Consider the following 20,421-nt stretch of genomic DNA (forward strand, 5'->3'; position numbering starts at 1 on the left):
CTTTTTGATAACATTGAATCACAGTAAATGTACAGTAGTTAGGCTTACGGAAAAGGAAAAACAAATATCTATCAAATGAGATGCAATTATTAAAATGATTTGTCATCCTCTTATTAGTATATAATCGTGACATGCAAGGCGGTATCTGATGGATTAGAACCCCTTGACAATATCCTCGTTACATTTACTGCGCTGGCGTGTAAAGTTAGCTTCTTGCCCTCACCATCCGCAGTGGGTGTCAGCTGTATATTACAGCTGACACTCTGCTGCAATGGCAGCAAATCACCTATACTATACAATTAACTTGTTACTTATCCTGCCAAAAGAAACCAGCGTATGGAACAGCGCTTGTTTTTTTATCATACCCCAACCAAAAACAAGGAATAAAAGCTAATCAATAAATACTATGTACCAAAAAATGGTACCGAAAAAAACTACAACTCATCCTGCAAAAAAAAAAAAAAAAAAAAAAAAAGGCACTCAAAAAGCGCATTTGATGGAAAAATAAATATGTATAGCTCTTAGGGCTCGTCCACACGCTGTGGAATTGCCAGGTTTTTTTCATCCAAAATTCCGAGCAGAAATTGACCTGCGGTGCATATTTTGCGGACCGCAGCATGTCAATTCCTGCTGCGAAATGTGGACAGAATTGCTGCGTTTTTCAAAGGAGATGTCACCATCTCCTTGCATTGGGAAAAACGTAGTCACTTATGTACCATTTTCTGCCGTAAAAAAAAAGCAGGAAATGTTGCGTTTTTGCCGCAGCGGAATGTCTGCGTTTTTCAACGGAATTGCTGCAGAAATTTTCTGCAGCAATTCTGTTGTGTGTGGACAAGCCCTTAAAACTTGGCGACGCAAAACTATTTATTTATTTGTTAAATGCATCTGATACACAAGATCACCCTACTAATGATTAAATCTAAGTTATTCAACTTAGATTAAGTCATTATTGGGGTGATCCTATGAGTCAGATGCACACAGGAGCCGCTCTGAGCACAGCCGTCAAATCAGCTGGACTGGAGGATTCGGGTTAAAGTGCCGAGATGCAGCTTCTATACCAAGTGGATGCAAAGAAGCTGCATCTAAAAAACAAACCAATATTTTTAAAGATGTATCAGAAAAATGTTTTTCATGCAAAAAAAACATACAATTGAAAAAAATAAATAAATAATAACAGCAAAATTCCACATTGTCTTTAAAGCGGTTGTCCCAAGATTAAAAGTTATCTCCTAACCACAGGATAGTTGATAACATGCTGATCGGTGGGGGTCCGACCGATGGTTCCCCCACAATCACAAGAACGAGGGTCCTGTTCCTCCGAATGAATGGAGCGGCAGGTCGCGCAAGCGCACTGCCTCTCCATTCACTGTCTAAGGGACTGCCGGAGATAGCGGAGTACAGCACTCAGCTATCTCCAGCATTGCCATAGAGAATGAATGGAGAAGCAGGGCGCATGCATGACCTGCCACTCCATTCATTTGGAGGAACAGGACCCCGTTCCCGTGATTGGTGGGGGTCCCAGCAGTCGGACCCCCACAGATCAACATGTTATCACCTATCCTGGAGATAACTTTTAATCTTGAGACAACCCCTTTAATGAGAACATTGTCTTATGTGGTCATAGCTTTTTATGAGGATATAAACAGACAGTTTTTTAGGATGGAGGGAAAGTAGACAAGGGTGAAATTAATTCCACAAACTATAGTGTAGAATTCATTAAAATTTTATTTGAAATAAATCAGTAGTACTTGTATATACAGTATTTAACCTTGAAATGTATCTAATTAGGGGAAGTAGTATCTTCCTCACTTTCTAGCAGCCTCTTTCCCTTCCTGCAGGGAAACCTCCTCAGTCAGTAAAAAGCTGGTCTTCAGTAACATACTGAAGACACAGGGAAGAGGAGAGGAAGGGTCATGTTACAGTATATCTGACTCATGCTGTGAGAGGGGAGAGGGAGCAGCTGATTGACAAGAGCACACAGAACAGCTCTCCAGCTCCACACAAGGAAGAAGTCACCACTCAGAACAGTTATATAGAGAAAATGAACATTTACAGAAATGATGGAGAGGGAAGGAAAAAACCCAAACTATGCAGGTTAAATATAACAATTCTACCCACACTGTATCTACAGCTGTCTAATGAGGGATTGGGATTTTTCTTGTAATGATAGGTAGTGACTGCCAAGCTGTACATCCCTGATGCATAGTGATGAAATACCTGGTGCTGGGCATAATTGTACCTCAGGAATTGCTGTTGACTAAGAGGCTTGTCAGGCACTGATGTTTGTTTTGAAACCTATCCAATCGTCTGGTCGTGATTTTCCAGATTCATTAAAAAAATATGTATTTTAGCTGTGAGGCAAAACAAACTTTTGTTATTCAGTTTACTAACTTTTTGACGTTTAGGGTATGTTCACACGCTGTGTTTTCAGGCGTATTTTGTGGCGTAAACGCCTCGAAATACGCCTGAAAAAACACTAGCTAAACGCCTACAAACATCTGCCTATTGAATTCAATGGGAAAAACTGCGTTTTGTTCAGACGGGGCTTTTTTTACGCCGCCGTTTTAAAAAAGCTATCATGACATACCGTGCAAGTCACAATGCTTTATGAATAAGCATGGGTTTCTAAAATACGATGCTACACTGTCCCTTCCCACTCTACTACCATTGGCAGTCTCAAGAATAGGAATAGATTAAAGGAGAGAGAAAAAAGAAAAAAACGGATGGAAAAAGAAATCCCTTCTACAATGGAGAGACCTGAGCGTGAATTGTACATGGTTATTTGAAGATGCAGTCAATAGTAAACAAGCATAAATAATAAAAGACAAAAAAACACATATCTATCTCCTGGTCACTAAATGTCTATTTTTGTCTTAAGGCCTTTTTACACCGGCCGATAAGCGGGCGCCGATCAACGAGACATCGCTGTCACACGGAGCTATGGATTGGGACGAGCAGTCGTTACTCCGATCGCTCATCCCCATCCATTATTAGCATGTCAGCAGAACGTCTCCCTGTTTACACAGGAAGATGTGCTGCCAACAACGATAACGTTTTACTTTTTTAAAACTATACGACCAGCAGATGATCCAGCATCTGCTGATCGCTGCTCTGTTTACACAGGGCAATTATCGGCAACAAGCGTTATATGAACGCTCGTCTGCCCGATAATCGTCCTGTGTAAAACCCCCTTAAAATAAAAAAGCCTCCTTCAGTTCTAATATTCCATTTTCAACAGGCTAAAGGAAAATTAAATAATAGCTTCATATGGCAAGCGGTGACGGGCAGTATAATGTTTTCTGCTTGCAATGCTAACAACATCAATACCTCCCTCTGTAAGCTCTATAACTAAAATTAGGTCAGCTTTTTATCGTCATATAAGGGACAGAAAACCTAGTGTTTACAATAGCCAAAGTAAAAGCTTAAGGTTAAACTCAAAGTATAAGTCTTAAAAAAAAAAAAAAGCAAATGAAGACCGATCATTGTCCCTTAAATGCAATTAACGTCCTTAAGTTTTCTTTGTGTGAAGTTGTAGGGCAATGTAGAGTTAAAGAGGCTCTGTCACCAGATTATAAATGCCCTATCTCCTACATAATCTGATTGGCGCTGTAATGTAGATAACAGTGGTTTTTATTTTGAAAAACGATCATTTTTGAGCAAGTTATGAGCATTTTTAGATTTATGCTAATTCGTTTCTTAATAGACAACTGGGCGTGTTTTTTTTTTAACAAGTGGGTGTTGTACAGAGGAGTGTATGAGGCTGACCAATCAGTGACCAATCAGAATCGTACACTTCTCATTGTTCCAGCCCAGCTTCTTTCACTGCACATATTAGAAAAGTAAATTCTACATGTCACATTAGGTTAACCCCTTAACGCACCAGGACGCATCGGTATGTCCTGCATTGAAGTGCTTTAAGGCACAGGGACGTACCGGTGCGTCCTGGCTAAAAACTGTCACCCTGTCAAAGGACAAGGTGACAGAACTGTGCCGTCAACTGTTTATGACAGTTGACCGGCACAGTAAGATGGCAGGGGACCATTCACAGAGGTCTCCTGCCGGCGATCGCTGTGATTGGTCAGTCAAAGCAGTCTGACCAATCACAGCTCCATGACGTGTGTATGTGATGGCGCTGGCTCAGAAGCTGAGCCAGCGCTATCACCGCTGATATCAGCGGTCCGACACCCCTCTGCAACGGCTCCGATCCGGCCGATTAACTCCTTCGATGCATCGATCAACGCGATCGATGCATCGAAGTGTCTTGTAGCCTGTCAGCAACCACGATGGTTGCCACGGGCGCCAGCTGTTTGTCACAGCTGACATCGTGCTCTAACGGCCAGGAGTGGAGCTAGGCTCCGATCCGGCCGATTAACCCCTTAGATGCAGCGGTAATTAGATCGCACCCTATGGTTGCTAATGACAACCATCGGCACCCGCGGGTGTTCTGATGGTTGCTATGGCAACCATAGCCTAACAATCGCTTCCTAGTACGGAAGCCTATTAGGCCCCGCCGGGAGGCGAAACCTAATAGGCTTGCTGTCAGTGAATAGCTGACAGCTCTAATACACTGCACTATGTAGGTAGTGCAGTGTATTAGAATAGCGATCAGGGCTTCATGCCTTCAAGTTCCCTAGTGGGACACAAAAAAAGTTAAAACAAGTTAATAAAAATGTTGTAAAAAAGTTAAAAAAAATAAGTTTCATGTTAAAAAACACTATAACAGCCTTTTTTCCTATAATAAGTATTTTATTATAGGAAAAAACTAAAAACATAAAAAAAGTACACATTTGTGGTATCACCGCGTCCGTAACGACCCAAACTATAAAAATATCACGCTATTTTACCCGTATGGTGAACACCGTAAAAAAATTAAATAAAAACTATTCCAGTCACAACCCCTCGCAAAACAGAATAAAAAAAGGGATCTAAAAGTTGCATGTACCCCAAAATTATACCATTATAAACTGCAGCCCATCCCGCAAAAAACAAGCCCGCCCACAGCTTTTTTGACGGAAAATTAAAAAGTTATGGCTCCCAGAATATGGTGACACAAAAAATAAATTATTTGAAACAAAAGTGATTTTATCGTGCAGACGCTGCAAAGCATAAGAGAAACTATATACATATGGTATCGCCGTAATCGCGCCGACCCGCAGAATAAAGTAAAATTGTCATTCATAGCGCATGGCGAACGCCGTAAAAAAAATTAAATAATAAAACACATCAGAATTGCAGGTTTTTGGTCACCTTGCTTTCCAAAAAAATGAAATACAAAGTGATCAAAAAAATCGCATGTACCCCAAAATGGTACTAATGAAATCTACAGATTGTCCCGCAACAAATAAGCTCTCACCCAGCTCCGGTGGAGAAAAAATAAAGACGTTCTGGCTCTCAGAATATGGCGACGCAAAATGTGCAGAGTGTCCAAAAGTGGATAACATCTGGCACCATTTATCAATGCGACACTGGCCATACATCTGTGGATAATTATTTATTTACCCCATTATTATACCCTCCTTTTATGCCCTGATATACTCCACACAGCTTACATATGCCCACACATCATAAACTGAAATACCAGCAAAACCCCCCAAAAAATTTCCACTAAGCAAAATCTGCGCTCCAAAAGCCAAATGGCACTACCTCCCTTTTGAGCCCTGCAGCGTGCCCAAGCAGCAGTTTCCGTCCACATATATGGAATCGCCATACCCGGGAGAACCCGCTTAACAGTTTGAGGTATTTGTCTTCAGTGGCACAAACTGGGCACAAAATATTGTGCACTAAAACCTGTGGAAATATGCAATTTTCACTTTGCACCATCTACTGAGCGTTCATTTCTAATAGAAAAAAAAACCCTGTGTGATCAAAATGCTCACTACACCCCTTAATAAAATGCCTTCAGGGGTGCAGTTTCCAAAATGGGGGTCACTACTTGGGGGTTTGTTTTACTATTTGACCCCAGAGCCCTGCCATTGTGGGCTAATGCTGTGAAAATCACCAAAATAGGTCTCACATGCTCCTTTCACTCCTAAGCCCTGTCATATGTCCAGGCAAATGATAAATGCCTTGAGGGGTGTAGTTTACAAAATGGGGTCACTTCTCATGGTTTTAGACTCTACTCTGGTACCTAAGGGAGCTTTGCAAATGCGACATGGCGCCTAGCAAAATCTGTGCTCTAAAAGCCACATGGTACTCCTTCCATTTTGAGCTCTGCCATGTGCCCAAACAGCAGTTTTGGGCCACACATGGGGTATTGCCATACTCGTGAGAAATTGGGTAACAAATTATGTGTTGTTTTTTTCTCCTATTACCCCTTGTGGGAAAAAAAAATGGGTGCAAAACTACTGATTTTTGGGAAAAAAAAGAATTTTTCATTTTCACTGCCTCATTCTAATACAATCTATGAAACACCTGTGGGATCAAAATGCTCAGTACACCCCTAGATGATTACCCTGAGGGGTAAAGTTTCCAAAATGGAGTCTATTCTCAGGGGTTTCTACTGTACGGGTACTTCAGGGGCTCTGCAAATGCGACATGGCGCCCAAAAAACAATCAACCAAAATCTACATGCCAAGTAGCACTCCTGCCTTTCTGAGCCCTGCGGTGTATCCAAGCAGCAGTTTATGACCACATATGGGGTATTGCCAGACTCGGGAGAAATTGCTTTACAATTGTTGGGGTGCTTTTTCTCCTTTATTGCTTGTGAAAATGAAAACAATTCAACATTTTAGTGGAAAGAATGTAGATTTTCATTTTCACTGCATAATCCCAATAATTCAGCAAAAAAACTGTGGGGTCAAAATGCTCACTATACCACTAGATAAATTCCACGAGGGGTATAGTTTCCCAAATCGGGTCACTTTTGCCGGGTTTGCACTATTTTGGCCCCTCAGTGGCTTTGCAAATGTGACATGGGCCCGCAAACCATTCCAGCAAAACTTGAGCTCCAAAAGTCAAATGGCGCTCCGTCCTTTCTAACTTCCGCCATGTGTCCAAACAGCAGTTTATTACCACATATGGGGTATTGCTGTGCTCAGAAGAGTTTGCTTTACAAATATTGGGGTGTTTTTTCTCCTTTATCTGTTGTAAAAATGAAAAAATCTGAGATAAAACTACATTTTATTAGAAAAAATTTTGATTTTCAATTTCACGGCATAATTCCCATAAATTCAGCAAAAACCGTGTAGGATCAAAATGCTAACTATACCCCTAGAAAAATTCCTTGAGGGGTGTAGTTTCCAAAATGGGGTCAGTTTTGGGGAGTTTCCACTGTTATGGTCCCTCCAGGGCTTTGCAAACACAACATGGCACCGAAAACCATTCCAGCAAAATCTGTGCTCCAAAATCCAAATAGCCCTCGTTCCCTTCTGAGCCCTGCCGTGGGTCCAAACAGCAGTTTATTACCACATTTTCACAGACCAGTTCCAATAAATTTTGCAAAAAACCTGTGGGCTAAAAATGCTAACTATACCTCTTGAAAAATTCCTTGAGGGGTGTAGTTTCCAAAATGGGGTCACTTTTGGGGAGTTTCCACTGTTATGGTCCTTCCAGGGCTTTGCAAACACAACATGGCACCGAAAACCATTCCAGCAAAATCTGTGCTCCAAAATCCAAATAGCCCTCGTTCCCTTCTGAGCCCTGCCGTGCGTCCAAACAGCAGTTTATTACCACATTTTCACAGACCAGTTCCAATAAATTTAGCAAAAAAACCTGTGGGCTAAAAATGCTAACTATACCTCTTGAAAAATTCCTTGAGGGGTAGTTTACAAAATGGGGTCACTTTTGGGGAGTTTCCACTGTTATGGTCCTTCCAGGGCTTTGCAAACACAACATGGCACCGAAAACCATTCCAGCAAAATCTGTGCTCTAAAATCCAAATAGCCCTCGTTCCCTTCTGAGCCCTGCCGTGGGTCCAAACAGCAGTTTATTACCACATTTTCACAGACCAGTTCCAATAAATTTAGCAAAAAACCTGTGGGCTAAAAATGCTAACTATACCTCTTGAAAAATTCCTTGAGGGGTGTAGTTTCCATAATGGGGTCACTTTTGGGGGGTTTCCACTGTTTTGGCACCACAAGACCTCTTCAAACCTGACATGGTGCCTAAAATATATTCTAATAAAATAGAGGCCCCAAAATCCACCAGGTGCTCCTTTGCTTCGGAGGCCTGTGTTTCAGTCCATTACCACACTAGGGCCACATGTGGGATATTTCTATCTGGGCAATAAATATTGAGTTGCGTTTCTCTGGTAAAACCTTCTCTGTTACAGAAAATACTGTATTACAAATGAATTTCGTAAAAAAAAAATTGAAATTTGTAAATTTCCCCTCTACTTTGCTTTATTTCCTGTGAAATGCCTAAAGGGTTAAAATATTTTCTGAATGCTGTTTTGAATACTTTGAGGGGTGCAGTTTTTAAAATGGGGTGTTTTATAGGGGGTTTCTAATATATAAGGCCCTCAAAGCCACTTCAGAACTGAACTGGTCCCTGAAAAAATAGCCTTTTGAAATTTTCTTGAAAATGTGAGAAATTGCAGCTAAAGTTCTAAGCCTTGTAACGTCCTAGAAAAATAAAAGCACGTAAAGAAAACGATGCAAACATAAAGTAGACATATAGGAAATGTTACCTAGTAAATATTTTGTGTGGTATTACTATCTGTTTTATAAGCAGATACATTACAATTTAGAAAAATGCAGATTTTTGCACATTTTCTCTAAATTTTGGTGTTTTTTTACAAATAAATATTGAATTTAACGACGACATTTTTTCAGTATCATAAAGTACAACATGTCACGAGAAAACAATCTCAGAATCGCTTGGATAGGTAAAAGCATTCCGGAGTTATTACCACATAAAGTGACACGTCAGATTTGCAAAAATCGGCTGTGTCCACAAGGCCAAAATAGGCTGTGTCCTGAAGGGGTTAAAATAAAAATAACATTTATTCCTGGCCAACCTCTTTAAAGTTAAGTTGCCTTCCTGCTGGAACATAGGTATGCAGTCTGTGCAGATGTAGGGACAGGCTTCACATCTTTTCTACACTTTCTGCTGGGTCAGAAAAGTAATGCAAAGCATTGATAAAGCTTTTTTATGTATCTCATATCGACACTAAATACAAACTGCAAAAGGAAAACATTAACTCTTCACAGATAACCGCTTACAACTGAAAGCTTCCATGGGTCTAGCTCCCGAGACCCCCGGCAAACAGCTGAAAGATTTGGATGGCAATGCGTTTCCCCTGTGAGCCGTAATAGTATTGCATGGTGGCCATTTAGATGATTAGACATCTATGGAATACATAGATGACTTGTCCGCCGTAGATGGTGTATGGAAAGTTATTGGAAATACATTTTGTCATCCTTTCTTCATAATTGTATGCATGTCCTCGAGATGTGTGTTATATGTTGTCCTAAGGCCCTGTTCACAGAGTTTTTTTACATGGAAAACGCGCCCAAAAATGTCTGAAAACAGCTCCTATTGATTTCAATAGGGGGCGGAGGCGACACAACATGCCCTATCCTTGGGCGTTTACATCTCTGACCTCTCATTGACATCAATGAGAGGTAGAGAAATCTTTTAGCGCTGCGTTTTTGCTTGCGGCGCTCAATGGGCGCGGGCGAAAAATGACACGAAAGACGCGGCAAACGACGTACAGAGGCAGATCAAAATCGGCCTGGAATTTTGAGGCCGAATTTTCAGCCTGCAAAAAACTGTGTGAGAACATAACCTAAGGGAAGAGTATTTACGGTTTTTAATTTGCCTTTATACAAGAAGAAATGGCTATATTATTTATTTCTATTTCTTATATAGCGCTAACATTTTCCACAGCGCTGTACAGAAGTTGTCATCACTCACTGTCCCCACTGCGGCTTTTAAAATGTGGGAGGAAACTGGAGTAACTGGAGTAAACACACACAGACGAAAAGGAGAACATACAGACTCCATACAGATGTTTTCCTTGATCGGATTCGAACCCAGGTCCTCAGTCCCTATGGTTATAGGGTGTTAAAAAAAAAAAGTATAACGTCCCTCCAAAGCATGCAAATATTCAAGGTCAGTAGGGTCTGTAATTCTATCATATTACCTTGCTGTAAATAATAGACCTTATATTTGTGAGGTGGATGCTGGCCCTATTGTGTATCTGTGAAAGGAGCAAATTACATTGTGAGCCCCACTATTGACAGTGACTGTTATGAGCCATAAACTCTGTACAGCGCTGCTGTTGGCAACTATATCATCAATAGGAACAAATTAATAAAATATATAAATCTGTCTGCAGGTTTTTCATGCACAGCTCTCAAAAGTGGAGTCATTTACATGAATTGTGGGTTCAAGGAAATAAATGTGCTCTATCGTTTTCCTTTTATTGTAGGGAGCTGTATTTTTTGTGGAACCAAAGCGCTCATCTCCGCTGCCTGTTCAGGTTATATATACACCTTGTTAGTGTAGCATCATAGGTAAAGATTGACATACATTCTTCCTCTAATCTAACCAGAAATAAATGACTATATTGTGATGGCTATAGATAGCCCACAGCTATGCCCAACTGCTTCACATAGAATTCTTGGATGAATCTGCACAGTTGGTTCTGTGGGTGCGCGAGCTGTTGCAGGTACATTTGATAAAACATCATGCAATTGTCATGAAATCCGTGGACTCCCTCAGGCATTAGACAAAGGGAGGACAGTGGTCTCTTAAAATCTAGCTTGGTATATGTTTTAGTGAGGGTTTCAGGAAGTTCTTAACCCAAACTAAAATTACGGATATATTAGACCTTCCTGGATACTCTTTGTGGATTTTGGGAAGTATCTAGACATAACTCATTTAGGACTCTGAGGAGTCAGAAATATCAGATACTCTCCTTATAGATATACTGTATATGCGATCCTCCTGTAACTTGCAGTAATGCAGTGTTGGAAAGCTTGTGTACACCTATATGTGACCTTCTGTATTCATTTAGACCATGGCACAACCTTTATCTACTGGTTTGATAATGATGGATCTTTTGTCACCCTGTATTGCAGGACTTCTGTGTTTGTTCAGGAGAAATTACTACCGGTGTTTGGATCCTGCAATGTATTTGTCTAGTGAGGAGTTACTGACTTACGGTATGTTCACACGTAGTGACCAAAAACGTCTGAAAAGACAGAGCTGTTTTCAGGCGAAAACAGCTCCTGATTTTCAGCCGTTTTTGGAGCGTTTTTACGGCTGTTTTTGGAGCGGTTTTTCAATGGAGTCAATGAAAAACGGCTCCAAAAACGTCCCAAGAAGTGTCCTGCACTTCTTTTGATGAGCCGTCATTTTATGCGCCGTATTTTGACAGCGATGCGTAAAATAAAGGCTCGTGGGAACAGAACATCGTAATTCCCATTGAAAGCAATGGGCAGATGTTTGTAGGCGTATTAGGGGCGTTTTTTCAGGCGTAAAACGCCGAATTATGTCTGAAAACACTGCGTGTGAACATACCCTTATACACTGTGTTCCAAATTATTATGCACATTGGATTTAAGTGTCATAAACATTTAATTATTAGTTTTTCAATTAAACTCATGGATGGTATTGTGTCTTAGGGCTCTTTGGATCATTGTAATCAATCTCAGACACCTGTGATAATTAGTTTGCCAGGTGTGCCCAATCAAAGGAAAACTACTTAAGAAGGACGTTCCACATTATTAAGCAGGCCACAGGTTTCAAGCAATATGGGAAAGAAAAAGGATCTCTCTGCTGCCGAAAAGCGTGAAATTGTCCAAGGTATTGCACTAGGTATGAAAACATTGGATATTTCAAGAAAACTTAAGCGTGATCATCGTACTGTGAAAAGATTTGTGGCTGATTGAGAGCACAGACGGGTTCGTTCAGATAAAGGCATAATGAGGAAGGTTTCTGCCAGACAAATTAATAGGATTAGGAGAGCAGCTGCTAATGCCATTGCAAAGCAGCAAACAGGTATTTGAAGCCGCTGGTGCCTCTGGAGTCCCGCGAACCTCAAGGTGTAGGATCTTCAGGAGGTTCGCAAGTGTGCATAAAACTATTATTCGGTCACCCCTAAACAATGCTCACAAGCAGAAACGGTTGCGGTGGGCTCAGAAATACATGAAGACTAATTTTCAAACCGTGTTGTTTACTGATGAGTGCCGTGCAACCCTGGATGGACCAGGTGGATGGAGTAGTGGATGGTTGGTGAATGGCCACTATGTCCCAACAAGGCTGCGACGTCAGCAAGGAGGTGGCGGAGTCATGTTTTGGGCTGGAATCATGGGGAGAGAGCTGGTAGGCCCCTTTAGGGTCCCTGACGGTGTGAAAATGACCTCTGCAAAGTACGTAGAGTTTATGACTGACTACTTTCTTCCGTGGTAGAAAAAGAAGAACCGTGCCTTCCGTAGCAAAATTATCTTCATGCATGACCATGCACCATCTCATGCTGCAAAGAATACCTCTGTGTCATTGGCTGCTATGGGAATAAAAGGAGAGAAACTCATGGTGTGGCCCCCATGTTCCCCTGACCGCAACCCTATTGAGAACCTTTGGAGCATCTTCAAGCAAAATATCTATGAGGGTGGGAGGCAGTTCACATCAAAACAGAAGCTCTGGGAGGCTATTCTGACATCCTGCAAAGATATTCAAGCAGAAACTCTCCAAATACTCACAAATTCAATGGATGCAAGAATTGTGAAGGTGATATCAAAAAAGGGGTCCTATGTTAACATGTAACTTGGCCTGCTAAGTTTTTTTTTTTTATTGAATGAGCTTTTGATTTCTGTAAATATGACCTCCTGATGCTGCAAATTCAACAAATTACCATTTTAGTTCTCTTTACAACCTTTAAAATGTTTTGATCTCTGGTGTGCATAATAATTTGAAACCGTGAATTTTGAGTTTTTTACTTCTCAAAAAATTCTGTTATCATTAGGAGATTTGTTCAATAAAATTTGCATTATACTCCAACGGTTGATGGCTCGAAGATTATACTGACTGTCATTTACAACGACTATTTAGGAAAATCAGCGAAAAATAACATTTGCATAATAATTTGGAACGCGGTGTAGTTGGTGTCCATGATGGTTTGAAGTTTCCTGAAGATTCTTTCCAAGTCGCTGCTCAATTTGAGGCTGGATTCACACGAGCGTGTGCGTTTTGCATACGCAAAAAACGCGGCGTTTTGCTTGTGCAAAAGGCACTTAACAGCTCCGTGTGTCAGCAGCATATGATGCGTGGCTGCGTGATTTTCGTGAAGCCGCCATCATTATGACACTCCGTTTGGATGTTTGTAAACAGAAAAGCACGTGGTGCTTTTCTGTTTACATTCATAGTTTGACAGCTGTTGCGCGAATCACGCGCGTCCCACGGAAGTGCTTCCGTGTGGTGCGCGTGATTTTCACGCACCCACTGACTTCAATGGGTGTGTGATGTGCGAAATACGCCCAAAGAACGGTCATGTCGCGACTTTTTCGCAGCGGACTCACGCTGTGGAAAAATCACGCAACTGTCTGCACGGCCCCATAGACTAATATAGGTCCGTGCGACGCGCGTGAAAATCACGCGCGTTGCACGGACGTATATCCCGTTCGTCTGAATAAGCCCTAAGAGTAATATGGTGTACCCAAGGATTGAAAGAGTTTAACCTGGCAAACTTAACCAACGGAAAATCTACATTTCAAACGTCACTGGCTCCAAACTGTTTTCATATAACATCAAGGCGACGATTGTAGTAGCTTTTTGCATCTTGATAAACGTATTTGGGAACCAAATACGTCAATGTAATAACTTGTGGCGTGTTCCAATATATACAGTGTGTGAACAATTATTAGGCAAGTTGTATTTTTGAGGATTCATTTTATTATTGAACAACTACAGTGCTGTTTGTCAATCCAAAATTTTAATAAACCTCAAATCTGAATATTTAAAGAAAGTAAAAAAGTGAGGTTTTGGCTTTCTTAGGAGAATATCTATGGGTGCATAATTATTGGGCAACTATTAGTGTGCAGAATTATTATGTAACTAAATGAAAAAGGAAAATGTTCCAATCTCACTTTTTACCTCTCTACATTTCAGCAACCATAACATTTAAATTTTTTCATTGACGTGGCAGTATGAGGCCTTGTTTTATGAGGGAGAAATTGTATATTTTTTTCCCACAGATTGAAGGTAGAAACAAAAAGTATTTTTACGGCATGAATATGGGAAAAAGCGATTCTCAGCATAGTTTTTCTTGTTTATTTTTAATCCCGTTCCCGTTTCAGGCTAAATAACCCGTTAGATTAATTCTTCAGGTTATTACAGTCGTTTACATACCTAATATCTGTAAGTTTTTTGTTTTTATTTAGTGTAGGGGCAATAAAATATATTTTATGCACAATAACGACTTTTTTTATATTTATTTTGTTACTTTTTTTTAATCCCATTAAGGGATAACTTTATGTAATACTTATATGTATGTATGTATGTATAGTTATACTCCTGTATGCGTATACATCATACTGTGTCACTATGACACAGGCTGCTGTTAGGGCAGCACATAGTGTGCCCTAACAGCAGGCAAACTGAACAGACAGCCCTGGGGTCCTTTGTAGGTCCCCAGGGCTGACTGCAGAATCTCTTTGATCATGTCACCGGGTGTCATATGACGAGATCAAAGAGGGGAGTTCTCTTTGACCTTGCCGCGGTCACAGACCACGGCGATCAAAGGGTTAAACAGCTGGGGTCCGAATGTTTTTCAACCTCAGCTGTATTTAGCAGGCTGCTCTAAGATCAGGAGCTGTTAGTGACAGGAGCGCTCATCAGCCTCTTCTACAGCGACGCCAAAAGACGTCGCTGTAGACTAAGCACATGCACCGCCTGCCGTCAAAAGATGGTGGGCGGTCGTTAAGGTGTTAAATTGAGAATAATAAACAACTCAAAATGTACAAATAAACATTTGACATTTCCACAAAAAAAAAATATTTGTGACCAATATAGCCAGCCTTCTTTTCAATAACAGTCATAAGCCTTCTTCCATTCATGGAGTTTGTCAGTTTCTTAATATGTTGACGATCAACTGTTTGTGCAGCAGTAACCACAGCCTCCCAGACACTGCTCAAAGAGGTTTACAGTTTTCCTTCACCGTAAATCTGCCGTTTAAGAAGGGCCCACAAGTTCTCAATAGGGTTTAGGTCAGGTGAGAAAGGGGGCCATGTCATTTATTCTTTCATCTTTTAAGGCCTTTACTGGCTAGCCATGCAGTAGAGTACTTCGATGCATGCGCTGGAGCATTGTTCTCCATAAAAATCATGTATTTCTTGAAAGATGCAGACTTTCTCCTGTACCACAGCTTGATGAATGTGTCTTCTAAAAATTGGCAGTAGGTTTGGGAGTGGGTTTTTAGCCCATCTTTGACACAAAAAGGTTTATCTAGCTCATCTTTAATAATACCAGCCCATAGCAGTACCCCACCTCCACCGTGCTGGTGTCTGAGTCTAATTGGAGCTCTGTGCCCATTACCGATCCAGCCACGGGCCCATCCATCTGGTCCGTCAAGAGTCACTCTCATCTCATCAGTCCATAAAAACTTCGAAAAAATAAAAAACTGATCTTCAGATATTTCTTGGCCCAGTCTTGACGTTTTACAATTGATGTGTCTTGTTCAGTGGTGGTCGGGTTTCAGGCTTCCTTACCTTGGCCATGTCTCTGAGCACTGAACACCTTGTACTTCTGGGCACTCCAGGGAGGTTGCAGTTCTGGAATATGACAGCACTGGAGGATAATGGGTTCCTGGTCGCTTCACTTTAGATTCTTCTCAAATCTTTGGCAGTTAATTTTATTTTTCTCAACACGTTTCTAGCGATCCTGTTCACTATTTGCAACAAAACATTTGATGGTTCTGTGATCACGCCCCAATATCTTAGCAATTTCAAGAGTGCTGCATCCCAATGATCTATTTCCAGCATTTTTTTCTTTTAATGTTGAGGATTATGGCGAACAGTTAATGAAAACCCCAAATTTAGGGTCTCATAAAATTGGATTATTATAAGACCAATTTCAAAAAGCAAAGCAGCACCAAATATTAAAAGACTATGGGGATGCAGAGCCCACAACTTGTAGCCTTCAAGCCTTAGGTATACAATAATAAGAAAGTAAGCAGCACTCCATAAAAAGAAGTTAAAAAAAAGTGGGACTTTATAAGCCCACATGTAACGTTTCAGTCCTTGTGTCCAGGACCTTTATCAAGCCCTGGCCCAAGGACTCAAATGTTGAACGTGGGTGTCACGGTTTGTAGGTATGTGGACCCACTAGGCCACACCGCCGTAGTGGGGAGGCAGCTGGCCAAACAACAGAGCACCTCAGTAATACAAAGTCCCGCACTAGGGTACCTGGGTAGTCCAGACAGTGGCCGCAGCTCTGGCATGGATGGAGGTGGGTGCAGCAGGTAACGCCAGATGTGGCGGATGACAGCAGGCGACGCAGGTTGCGCTAGACGCGGCGAATCACACCAGACGAGGAAGATGATACTGGATGTGGCAGATGACACAGGACGTGGCGGATGACACAGCACGTGGTAAACGACAGCAAGTGCAGTAGACACGACTCCAACACTAGTAGGCACAGGAATAAGAACACAGCACGGAATACAGGAACAGGTTACAGGGCACGGGTAACAATTGGAACGGGAAACACTAAGGGACCATTTGCAAGACAGACTTGGGAAACAATAACAACGCTCAGGCAAGGATCAGAGGGGCTGGGGCCATCTTATAGTGCAGGAAATCATGTGAGTTGATGATGATGGTCTTCATGTGCGCGCATGCTAGGCCTTTAAGAACAAGCACGAGCGTGCGCGCGTACCCTATGGAGCGTAAGTGAGCGCTGCCGTCTCCTAGGAAGGAGATGGGGACCAGCGCACACAGATCCATGGCTGCGGGTGTCGGGAGGTGAGTAAACCCGACGGCCCGCGGCCATGGACGCTACAGTGAGCTGGTGATTGGAGTGCTGCCTATTTTCTTTTTATATATATATACATATATATATATATATATATATATATAGTGGGAATTAGCTCTGTTGCAGTAGGTAAAATGCAGTCAGAGACAGTGACACGGAAGTTCTTTTTCAAAACAGGTGTTTTGCCTCTCCTTTGTTTTGTGGCAGAATCCAGAATAAAAACGTACAGCCTTTGCATTCAGGCACAAAACACAAATTAACCACTGCTCGGCTGATCACTAGCTAAGGCTATGTTCACACGGAGTATTTTGGGGGAGGAATATCTGCCTCAAAGCTCCAAACGGAATTTTGAGGCAGATATTCCTCCCCAAAATACTCCGTGTGAATAGCAATTATCGCGCCGTTTTTCGCCCGCGGCCATTGAGCGCCGCGGGCAGAAAACACGCTTTCTCCTGCCTCCCATTGAAGTCAATGGGAGGTCGGAGGCGGAAGCGCCCGAAGATAGGGCATGTCGCTTCTTTTTCCCGCGAGGCAGTTTTACTGCTCGCGGGAAAAAGACGCCGACGCCTCCCATTGAAATCAATGGGAGGCGTTCTCGGGCCGTTTCTGCCGAGTTTTGCGACGCGGTTTCCGCGTCAAAAAACTCGGCAAAAGACCCCGTGTGAACATAGCCTAAACATGCTTTTTCCTCTCTATACGAGTGGCATATTACTAACCACCCGAAACAAAACGAAAACCGAAACTGCACACGTCCAGCAGGAGGCTAGCAGACCTCACGAGCTATTACTGTCTCCAGACATGACAGGTTCTGTCTTTTCCCGTGACCCCCCCCCCCCCCCCCCTCCCGCAAGTGCACACCCTTTATAGCAGAGTGAGGAGCTGAACTGCAACACCTGAGTTGCAGAGAAAACCCTGTACTGGCCAGGAAGGGAATGACAGGCCCCACTACCAGCCTGCCTATCATTACATAAAGATCCAGGCCCGAACTTGGAAATGACCAAAGCCCTTAGCAAACTATTCCTTGCTAGGGAAATTCAGCTTTTCCTGGATTCCCTCCATCTCATCCAGCTTTTCCTGAATAGGACAGATGCTTCCTGGGGCCTAGTACACATCTGAGAGGAATCTCGGTCAAAATAATGCATTGAATTTTATGCATTCAAACAATAATATTTCTATTGACACTTTAGTGGTTTAGAGCCTCATATGAAATTTACAATATTTAAATAAACATTGAGGACTTATTATTCAGTTACAAGATTAAATTAACATTAAATTAAAGAGAGAAATAATAATCTACAACTTTTTGTTATTGATGTAATGAGTTAACTTTGGAATTGCAGTGCATTTTTTGTCAATGCCGATACAAACAAAGTTGTTGGGGTTGACTGGCCTACACAGACACCATCTGCCGTCTCTGACCGCCTCTAGGAGAGAGCGTTTCTTGGCCACGTTAGAATGAAGATGTAGGCCGAAGTGTATTTATATAGGTCTTGGAATAATTTATGTTGGAAAACCCATTAATGCTTAATACATGCCTTAGCTACTGCAGAGCCTCTTGTTGTCTTGCCTTTTCAGAACAAGGTCTGCAGCAGCTAAGGGGTTTATTCCAGTGCTTCCCCCACAATGTTTCCATACCAGTGTTAGCCACAAGTATCCTCATATGGTGCTTGCTACAATGCCCCTCCATACAGTTCCAGCCAGCGCCAGTCACAGTGACCTGTCAAATATTATCCATAAGCATTCAGGACTCTCAGTCTCAACTAGAACAACTTCTCTTGTTCTTATACATGTATGGATTTTCAGGCACGGGTTGTGGCTGGAATGATTGAGTTTGATATCTACTGTAGGCAGTAGATATATGCAGGTTCATTTATTTATCAGCAGTTACCTGCTAGTTACCTGGATACATGGATCAAGTACGGTCACATGCAGCAGTCATTGTGGCCTTTTTTCCACATAAAATCACAAATGAAGTGATCGAGAGGACACAAAATGTGATGAGAACAAAGTCACGGCTAGATCTGTACAAGTACCCCCCAAACCCACAAGAGTATGTGTCCAAGGAATGCATGACAGGAGGGAGAGGAGAACTGAGCCTTTGCGACTGACTGCCTTAACCCATTCAGCAACACAACGGTCCTTATCTAAGCTACATATAAAACCGTTTTATCAGTATTTACACTCCATGTGCTACAATGAAGGGCCTCGAAACACAATTTATAGCATTATCTTCTAGGCTCACTCCTACCCTCTTTCTGTCTTCAGATTTACTATTACTTAAAACCTTATTTACCACCATCACCACCCGCAACCAATTTACTGCCATCACTCCACTTCCATGGAATGTATTTCCTTGGAGATCATATCCGGTTGCAAAAGCTACAACTCATTAATCTTCATAACATTGTACCTAACCTTCTGTCAGGTGGTGCTACCCAGCTAATGTCAAAATAGGGAAACATAGACATCATGGACAGTTGTTATAATGATGAGCGAGAAGATACTTTCATTTTGGTGTAAAATTGCATATTATGTCAATGAGACGTAAAGATGAGCTCACGTCATTTTACACATTTCTTCAGTGAACTTTGGTAAATATATAAGTGACATATCTGCGAAGTCAAGTTCTAATGTCATGCAAGCAGTAAAATATGCTCCTACCTGCTGGTGATCGTATGTGGTGGCGATGGTGTTCATTGGTGATCAGACTGTTTACCCTCCTCCTTGCCACTACTGTGGGGCTGTGAGGTTGCCTTCCCCCCTCTGGGGGGTTGCTATAGTTTCTGTCCATACCTGGCCCATGCATGGCATTAGACATAAGATGAGGAGGTGGGGGTGTCTGGAGCTGGTGGCGGAAGTGAGGTACCATGCCATGCAGCTGCTGTTGTGGGTTCATGATGAATCCAGACCTAGATCTGGATTTAGTCCTTGAGGGCTCCAGGAAAACTGGGAATAGTAAGGAAGGAGCACTAGGAGGAGGAGGAGGAGATGAGAGCAGAAAGGAAGCAGAGAAGACAGCTTGGAAGGAGGATCAGGAAGGGAAAGACGGATGATCAGCACAAGAGCAGAGTGCTGGGGGAAGGGGGAAGAGACAAGCAATCTGCTGCTAAGCCCAGCTTCTCTCTTGGTGGCCCCTGCAGCCCGTTTCAGTCTGGCTGGGACTGAGGCAAATTGGGAAAAGCAACACTACATTTGATCCACACAGCACCCCCTCCTCCCTGTGTTGTGCCTGGAGAAGGGAAGAAATTGGGAGCTGAATCCGCCTCCCGGGTTTATAAAGGCAGAGCTCAGAGCTACATATCCAGCACTCAGTTATTATGTGTCATCTGGTCTCCCTCCTTCCCTGGATGAGGATTCCCTGCTCTATATAACTTGTTCCCAGGGAGTTCTTGTCTCTATGATGTCACCAGCATTGGAGAAATGGAAGTATCTCCCTAAGCGTTGTGCTTTTCAGCTCTCCCATATGCAGGCTCCACTTCCTTGCCAGTCCCAGTCAGCGCAGACAGG

General features: G+C 42.2%; 1 protein-coding gene across 4 annotated transcripts in view; it reads right to left on the reverse strand.

Annotated features, from left to right (window-relative positions):
- RNF38 (ring finger protein 38) overlaps nucleotides 1-20,421 on the reverse strand; it is a 293,223-nt gene that overhangs the window by 242,378 nt on the left and 30,424 nt on the right. The window contains exon 1 of one of the 4 annotated variants that reach the window (XM_075825546.1): nucleotides 19,576-20,385. The exons of the other annotated variants lie outside the window; for them this stretch is intronic. Within the exon in view, the coding sequence (XP_075681661.1) occupies nucleotides 19,576-19,810 (235 nt within the window). The 5' untranslated portion in view covers nucleotides 19,811-20,385. Of the gene's footprint in view, nucleotides 1-19,575; nucleotides 20,386-20,421 lie in introns of those variants that run through there. 4 annotated transcript variants of the gene reach the window in all.

This window comes from Rhinoderma darwinii, chromosome 1, assembly GCF_050947455.1.
Source record: "Rhinoderma darwinii isolate aRhiDar2 chromosome 1, aRhiDar2.hap1, whole genome shotgun sequence".
NCBI lineage: Eukaryota > Metazoa > Chordata > Amphibia > Anura > Rhinodermatidae > Rhinoderma > Rhinoderma darwinii.